This window comes from Dendroctonus ponderosae, unplaced genomic scaffold (assembly GCF_020466585.1).
Source record: "Dendroctonus ponderosae isolate FM_Combo_2020 unplaced genomic scaffold, Dpon_F_20191213v2 Dpon_F_20191213_8, whole genome shotgun sequence".
Taxonomy (NCBI): Eukaryota; Metazoa; Arthropoda; class Insecta; order Coleoptera; family Curculionidae; genus Dendroctonus; species Dendroctonus ponderosae.
The window spans coordinates 5,532,142-5,541,282 of NW_026019016.1; the positions used below are offsets into that span (position 1 = coordinate 5,532,142).

The window sequence follows — 9,141 nt, forward strand, 5'->3', positions numbered from 1 at the left end:
TTAAGGCGAAAATCCGACGCAAAACATGCGCATGCAAAAAACACTTTGATGGAACGAGATTCATTAACAATGGAAACGCTGAAGTTGATAGTTTTTGAAACACTCGGTCAGGATTTGGAACAAGAGGCGCTTGGCATCAAGTTTACTGAACATTCGTTACAGTCAATAACTTTTTGCCTTGTAGATTTGACATGGGTTTTGAACCATTGACTGTAAGGCTTCTCCATCTCAATCATCTCCATTAATTGTATGACTTGATTCATTTCGGTACCTCGATGGGTCATTTTAACAAACATGTTTTGAACTTCGAGCAGTAGGCTATGCCATACAGGGTGATTCAAAATTGGCGTCATATAGGGGCCCACTTAGAGAGTACGAAAAATTCTTTTTGTCCGAAAATTTCAAGGAGATATTAACAGTTGAAGATCGAATTTCAACTTTGTTATTAAGCATTACCTTGAAGAGGTCCCATATTTGATTGGAAGCCTAATGAAATACTTAAGCATTCAAAAATTTTTGATATTAAAAAAGTACTCTTCTACAATTTTTTGATGAAAAGTCAAAGCGTCAATGATGTTTTTTGCCATTAACAGTCAGTTACAGGTAGACAGCCTTTGTCAATAATAACAAGCATTTGTCAAACTGTCAATAATATTGACCAATGACACATAACCTTTACCTGGTGGTTTTGGATGACCGTTGTGGCCTATTTAGACGTGCATTTGCCTCACTTATTTGCTCCAAAAAGATGGCAGCACTCGGGGGGCTGTTTTGTCGCAGCACTGACCGCAAGGTGACACCGTTATCCTAACCTCAACGCATGTTTTTGTCTCGTTTAATTTCGTTGCTTCATGTTTATCCTTGGTTACCGGAGTTTTTAATAATTACAACGGAACAGGTACTTACGTAATGTCAATTAGGCAGATTACCTTGAAAAACATTGTTGCCATCCTTCTGATCTAGTTTTTGGCAAATATCTGAGTTTTTAATAAGATTAAATTTTTTAAAATATTTTTTGTGTACTCCCAAGACACCCTCAGACAACACCTCCAAAGGAATGACGCCAATTTTGAATCACCCTGTATACAAAGCCTTTGACAGTATTTGACAGCGACCACTATGGAAAGAAGTTTCATCAACGCGTTTTCTAAACCGAAACTCTCCGATTTGTTGGGAAAAAATTGGCTTTTTTGGTGGACAAAAACGTCTGCTTTGACTGGTGAATAATCCAGCTATCCAGAGCTAATCCCCCACTCAGCAACCCGCAAAAACCATCTCGACACATTAAATCACTGTCAAGCGAAAAGGAGGGGGGTGAGCTGTCGTTAGCGCCGAGCAATATAAAGTCGTTATCAGATTATTTCGACCCCTAGTGTGGAAGTTGCGAACTACTAAATGCACTGGGATCGCAGTCTATTAATCAGGGCCCCAAGACCAACCCCCCAAACTTGTGGGGGCGATGCTCCGATGTTTCGCGATAACGGCATAATGATTACGTATTATTCTGTAGTCGCGGTGCGTATAACCAGTTCTGACAACGGTATCTCGAAACTTTTCAATTAAATTTAATTGGATACTTCGTGTCACCACTACTGGCTTAAAGTCGGGGGGATGTTGATCTAGACTACAAGCCCTGAAACAATTCGTCTGATTCTCTAAAATCAATTGCTTTGCACGCAACCATCGTTGGAAGCTGTTTTTTTTGTTGCCTTTGCAAAGTTCTTAACGGCAGCATTCTCCTAAAATTCTCCTCTTTTTCTGTCATCATTTTCGTTAAGTTTGTTTTTTTCTTCGTGTCCTCGCACTATTTCTACTCTGAACCTTTTGCTGTATAGCGCTCCAAGTGAGTTAAGCTTCATGCTTACTCATCTCATTCTTTTAAGGCTTCCAAGTGTTTTTAACATTTTCTTCAGTTGTCAACCGCGGTTGTGCTGCCGCTCTTCAACATATTTATTCATTTCTTCTCTCACACCTCGGCTGTTTTCACATTCTTAATGGACGTGCTTTCGCCATTTGGCTCTTGTTCTTTTGCGTTCATTTACTGAACATTTGGGGGTCCTGAGAAGGATCCATATTTACCTCTCTTTCATATTTATTAGAAAGCGACGGTTTTCAAAGAAAATATTAAAATTACTTGAACAAAAACATCAATATTCGAGCAATAAACGATTGAAAGGAAAGAGGGATTTCAAGGTTTGCAAAAATTGAAATTTTCGAATAACCACAGCCCAAAGGTGTTTTTCGCGAATAAACTCAGTTTTTCTTGAATTTACAAATGTTGAATAAGTGCAGGTCGATGTTTTCGACAAAATTAAATGTCTCCAAACGCCCCCAACACCGTAAATTTGCATCATTGTTGCTCCATAGGTCTACAGCAGTAAAAAAAACTTTTTCGCCGAGAATTTCATAAGAGTGGAGCCCGATGTTTACGAAAAAAATTAAATTTATTTCCTATTTTCTCTATCATTGTTGTTGATTCGTCATATGTTAAGGCTACTTTGACTTGTTGCTATTTACAAGATTTAAAACATAATATATAGAGAACGGCTGAAACAATCAAGGCGATAAACATGGTGCTCCTCAGCTAATGTGCCAAAATTCACTGACAAATTGTTTAGGGAAAAATATTGCGTTTCAGGCAAATTTGTCTTATCTGAAAGTTAACAGTTTTCAAGATACAGCGTGTCAACGCATAAACAAATTTTCGGTTTATTTTTAATAGAATCTTAACCAGTTTTACTATGCCCATAAAAAATTGTTTTTGAAAGTTTTTTAGAACGAATAATTCATACTTCCTAATACCTGGCTTCTAGATAATAGAGGGCGCCAGCCGCAATAACCTGAACACACTCAAAATATAGGAAATAAAAAAATTGTGAAAGTGAGCAGCACAAAAGTTGTTTAATTTTACGCAATTTTTAAAAATCTGAATTGAAAATAAAAATATCAAACACCGGAAATGTCAAAATTTGACTATTGCCGCTAGCGCCCTCTAGGATGTACAAGCCAAGTAATAGGAAATTTAGATTTGTCGACCCAAAAAACTGCCAAAAACAAACCTTTATGGTCATAGTAAAACTGGGTAAGAATCTATTAAAAATAAACGAACGTTTCATTCACACTTTGACACCCTGTATCTCGGAAAATTTTAACTTTCAGATAAGTCAAATTTGCCTAAAGCGCAATTTTGTTACATTAGTGGTGGATTACCACCTTGTAAATATTTCTTAAATCAGGAACAGAAATCCCATCGATCCGTCTAAAAATATATGGGGTGTTCCATTAAAAAAATTGGCTTTATGTCAAATTTTGACATTTAAGGAAAAACGTGTAACAAAAACCGTGTTTTGACCACATAAACAGCTTCAAACACTGAAACCCAAACATATGACTCTTGTGATTTTCCCGACTAATTGTAGCCAACTGCGCCACATTCTCTCGGGAAAAATCGCTAATTTTTGCCCCGCTCGTTTGCTTGAAATGGGGAAAAACAAAAGCAGGAAAAGATCGCAGCCCGCTGCGAACGCAATCGTCACATATCATTGCGACCGACAGTTCGACATGGAATCGCGATAAATCATGTGATGTATCCAATGGAAATCCATTTTCTCACCAACAAAGAACTGACAGGGTTGGAGCAGCGGCGTGACGCGCTCGGCAGTTTATCAATTAGTGGCACCCGCTAACCGGCAGGGCGTGTCGCTAGGGCGCAGTGCCGGAGACACCACTTTTTAACCCCATCGACGAATCCCCCAAGTTTTCGACAGTTTCACTCGAACTTGGTGACGGCAGGTCTGCTTGATCGGTGTTTCGACCACCTTCAACCGCAAAAAGCTCGGAGAAAGCTAAAAGAAAGGCAACAGCGAAGGGAAGCAGAGCAAACAAGGCGCCGCCACTGGGGTCGTTTGTTTTTCAACAGCAGTAACATGGTTCGGGATCATCCCCCGATTTGATCTTCGACCCACCCTGCTGATCCCCAATATTTATAGCCGATTCGATTGCTTTTATATTCATAGCAGGAGAACTGGCGTTTTTTCGCAAAACTGTCTTAAGGCGGGCTTAAGTCACACAGGGAATTTTCAAGAATATTCCTGTAGTCCATTTGGGAGACAGGTGGACACATCTTCACCAACGAAAAAGATGAAAAAAAAACACACCTGTATCTCTTCTTGTTCAATATTACACATCTAAAGATTCAAATATTCACCCCGGCCCGCATGGGGGCCAGAAATCATTAATCCGCCCCCGAGCGCCGTTTAATCCGAAAGTCTCAATTAAGAATTACAATAACAATCGGCGAACGAACAACTTCTGGATGACATGACATCTAAATCGGTAGACGTTCTCGTCTACAAAGCATATGTTTCGGGCCATTTAACGAATTAGGGCATGATCCGTACACCATTAGCTGATCCCGTGGCTTTTCTGGGGGGAGACGAACAACGAACTTCCAGGTCTAGAACTGCCGAATTTTCGACAAAAACCATCAGAAACTTCTTGGCCACTTTGCCATCCTGATCTAAACCCCGTGGAGTTTGCAAACGAAGACACTGCTGCGTTACTCAGCGATCGATTTGGCTGACACAAAACAAAGGATGTATGGAGTGAAAAAAAATTCAAACCAGTTGAACTCGTTGGTCGTTTATAGGGTGGACCGACGTTCCCACGGGTGCGACGCCGGTGCGTGCCAACAACCACTAACCAAACAAAAACAGGCGAGCATCGCGCAATTTAACTGCATTGTTCGCTAATAGCAAAGTGAGCAATAATTTTCGGGCGAAGGCAAACTTGACTTTAGGGCCGGAAGTCCATAAGGAAGAGCCGCATGAATAATGCGCCCAGCAGGCTGCGACTCCATTTATTCGTTTGTTTTCCATCAAAATACACTAGAACGAAACAAGTTTGCAGATCTAAGCCCGATAATTTTTCAAAAATAAATCAATTGTCTGCTTTTCAGGCTTGGCTCTGGATAAATCCCTGCATTCGCAAGTGAGCACACCCAAATCGTACAACACGCTCTCGGAAACGCTAAGTAGGACCAAATGTGGTAAGTTCCAAACGAATGTATTGAGTTATAGGCAGAATATTTCGAGATTTTCCGAAAAAATCCGAGTTAGCATAGAAACCTGTACTAACTACCCTATTGACTGCAAGGGCAGAAATCTAGAATTGGAAAATCGATTCTTCTCATAATTGCATAGTGTATGACACACACGCGACGTTCAATACGGTGACTCGTCGATATGTGAGAAAAATCCATACAGAGCGACTGGCAAAGGTTGCAATGCGGCTCGACAGAGGGCGCTGGTACAATTTACTCATCGAAAACTAATTGATACGAGAGGGGAAAGCACGATTGTCTCTTTTGATTAGGCTTTTGTTGCTGGTATTAATTTTTTTGGTGTTGCTTTGTAGTTTTTCCATCGTACATTTTTTCTGCGAAAAATCGGGTAATTGTCAATATCAGACACTCTTGTGGACGGCTAAGAATTTGCTCACCTTATACAAAAGTAACTCTTTCTAGTAACCAGTGCTCTTTTTGGGAAGAATTCCATTTTCGGCCACTTTTCACTCTTTGCAAATACCTATTATTCTCAAAAATTACCGAAAATACGATCCAACATCGATTTTTTGATGATGGCTGTCGTCAATGTACCGAAACTTTGAAACCTTCGAAAAATTGGTGTTTTTCACACATTTTTCTTTTGGTCAGAGATTTCGTATCACTTTGAGTGATTTTGATCGTACGAAATCAGCAGCTTTCAACACTCAATAGCTTCGATCTCAGCCTTCATGCTAAACATCAGTGCAAACAGTTTGTTAGCGGTAGGATTTTGCCTAACTTCAAAACCATTGAAGTTGCCTATTGTAGATGCAACCGAAACGTTATGGCGTATTGCAAAAATTAATGAAACTGGATGTTTTACAAACAATTTCCTTTTGCTGACTGATGATGAAAACCGCCTTTCTTCGAGTTTTCAATTATAAGACGTCTATTAAAGCGATTTTGAGACATGGACTAGTCATCTCCATGCTTAATATGGGCAAAAACTAAAGCTTTATATATGAGGTGCGTCTGAATGCCCCCGAATGATCAAAATAACACCTTAAAAGTTTCCTCTCAAAGCTTTAGACATGTTTGACCCGATTTTCTACCTCTCTCCTGTGTAATTTGAAAATCATACATTTTCAGTAAAATTGAGAGGGTTTGAGCACTCAATAACTGCGATTTCAGTCTTCAGTTGGAGCTTCAGGCCAAACCGTTTGTTCCGCACAGGACTTTGCCGTACACGAACCCTTGATGATGGCTATCGTAGACGCAACCGTAACGTTCAATTTTTAAACTTGATTTTTTAAAATTTACAAGTGATCCCCGTCGGTCAAATTCCCAGTCTCCATTCATTAGGGACGGATTTCGAGAAATCAACGAATCCACCGAATTTAAACGTATATACTGAATCCCACTCACTCACAGTTACTTGCTTCCATTGAAGCAGTTAGAAATCGTAATATTTTTTTCGCCACTAATTCGAATTTCCAACCAAGTCGATAGCGATTTTTCGTATGCGATAGCGTATGAAAGACAATAGCAGCCGAAGTGCTCCAATTAAACACCGCTATTGGGCACACTAAGTACGTGCAGGCTGAAAAGCGGCGAGATGAGTAGTAAAAAGTGCAAATCGTCACCAGCAGGAGATACGTAGCTTTAATGCAAGCCATTTCCCCTTCGAGTACATTTCTCCAATTGCTATTATTATCCCATCGCATCTTTCGGGAGAAGTTAACGCAAGAACACGCCAATTTTAACGCTCGACGTGGAGAATACACAAGATACGTCGGCTGGGGAATAATGGAGCGACGGAAAATAGGCCTGCCTTAGTGGAGAGGCCTATTAGGCATATGACCGGCCGGTTGAAAACTTGGTTGTACACATATATTTTTTTGAATTCGCATTAATCAAAACGTAGCAAATCCGATAAAAATCAGACTCGGGCTTGACAGGGGGGGTCAAGTTTCCCGCGCGCCCCAACACGTGACTCCACGTAGGGGGGCCCGGATTGCGGCACGTGTCAGAACCACTCGGGCACGACACCGGAGGCCGATTCGCATTAATATTTTGCACTTATTTCACTCGAGTGGCCGGCTTTGTTACTTTATTAACATGCGACCTGCGCTGGTGTCCATTAAACAGGACCGAACTGAACTGCTAGCAAACCGTTTCCATATCGATTAGAAAGTACAACTATGGGCCGGAAAGCCTCGAGCCATCCAAACATGCAAACAATTTCCATTTACAACCCGTCAATTGAAACTTGGTGGGTGGTTGCCCTATTGAAAATTTACTGTTTAGGGTAGAGTGCGGCCCTGGAAACTCATCATTAGTGTTGTGATTGGGCCCTAATAAAAGGGAAAGCTGCACACTTTATTGCCATGAAAGTCCCTTTAAAACCCCATGGACTGGAAGCGATTCGTGAGACAATATTTTGACCTTTTGTGCACAAAGATTATAAATCCTGTTAAGTGTGCTTAACCATTAGTTATAGTACATAGTGACGAGGTCTTCCCAATCCAGCCAATTTCCGGGATTGGAATCACTTGAATTGAGAGTTTGTCTAGGACGGAATCTACGGCCTGTAGCTGCCCATCTAATGCTCTCGCACTTACCTCTAAAAGACTCCACTCAAGATAAAGAGATCATGGCAACACGAAAGGGGTGCAAGCGAGACAAACGCCTCACTAATCAGAGACTATTCATTAGTCTCTTTGAATTAAGTGACGCCTCTAGCGGCTTGCTCGTGAAGCGACTTACAATTGCGGCGCGGTTTTAACTGCCTTTGTGCTTTCGATTTCGGCATTTAAGCGATCGCGAATATTTCAACTAATCTCTCACTGTTCAACCACGCAAACCATTAAAACAATACGCAGAGAGGATGTTGTGGTTAACATGGATTATGCAAACTCATGTGTTAATGGACTCACCTGGTTTTAGATGATGAGACAGGACCATCGCATTTGCTTTCCTGGAAAAAAACAAACGAATTAATCAAGTTTTTTCACTCTGTATATGTGGGTCACCCTATATAGAAATTAAAAATTAGTTGCGCTAAAGTGAACCGATGGTGCAAATGGGCTGAATGTGGAATAGGCGCCCAAATACAACAGTGTTTCCATGGCGACGTAAACAAATCATAACGCCTGGACTCTTGGGACAAATTATTTTGCACCAACGATGCTCGTTTTGCATGAGCAGTGACTCAGGAAATCAACAAAGCATGCGAGTTTAGCGGAAGTTAAGCTTCAACATCGCAAAGTTTAGACTGAATAAGCATCGGAGCCGTTATATTGCAAATAACTGAAAAACTGAACTTGAACAGATATTGGGGGTTGTTCGCACATCGCGACCTTTTTCTTACCCCAAAAAAAAACCGCCAATTGAGGAATGATGAGAAATCAAGTTTTGACAAGGTTGTAAATCGGGGCTATTTTATTCAATAGAGGAATGTTCCATTGTTGTAAAATGGGCGCCAATAAAATCTGGAATTAGTCATCGATGTGGTGTCGATAAAAAGGCGAAAATGAAAGGCCCGGCCGTTTTGTGTATTCTGTCCGGACTCCGGTGGGAAACGTCCGCTCCGGGTGAAATTGGCCGCCGCTCCGGGAGGAAATGTTCCGGAGACAGCGGCATCCGCTGCTGCGCCGCCCCGCTTCCGACACTCAGCCACTTTGCGCCAACACCGATTGTTTATTTAATTTTACATGTGCCGCATTTTGCCAGCCCCCCGAAAACTCTTTCGCTGCCCATCTGGATGTTGTTCCTCCGACCTGGCACAACAAATCAAACGACCGCCTAATCAAATTTCCACTGTCGTATTAGCGGCAATGCCGCAAAACGTCAAGGGGAGAACCGCGTTATTTCCTGCTAAGAGTTGGAGTTCTCCGACTTTGCACTTTTTACTCTCGCTGGCTCTAACTTCATTGGCGTTCTTCAACTGAAGCACCAAGATATCGGTGGGATTAATTGGTGCCAGAGGAAAAAACCGTTTAAGGGCGCAAAAACCATCCTGTTCAACAGGGTTATATTTTGTACAATTGGTTTTCGGCACGCAAGTTTAGCAACATCAGATGGGTTAGATTAGATTA

At 41.3% G+C, this 9,141-nt stretch overlaps 1 protein-coding gene across 1 annotated transcript in view; it reads left to right on the forward strand.

Annotated features, from left to right (window-relative positions):
• LOC109534334 (DNA-binding protein D-ETS-3) overlaps positions 1 to 9,141 on the forward strand; it is a gene marked incomplete in the record, with an annotated part of 56,819 nt that overhangs the window by 22,617 nt on the left and 25,061 nt on the right. The window contains 1 exon segment of the mRNA XM_048669285.1: positions 4,958 to 5,047. Within this exon segment, the coding sequence (XP_048525242.1) occupies positions 4,958 to 5,047 (90 nt within the window).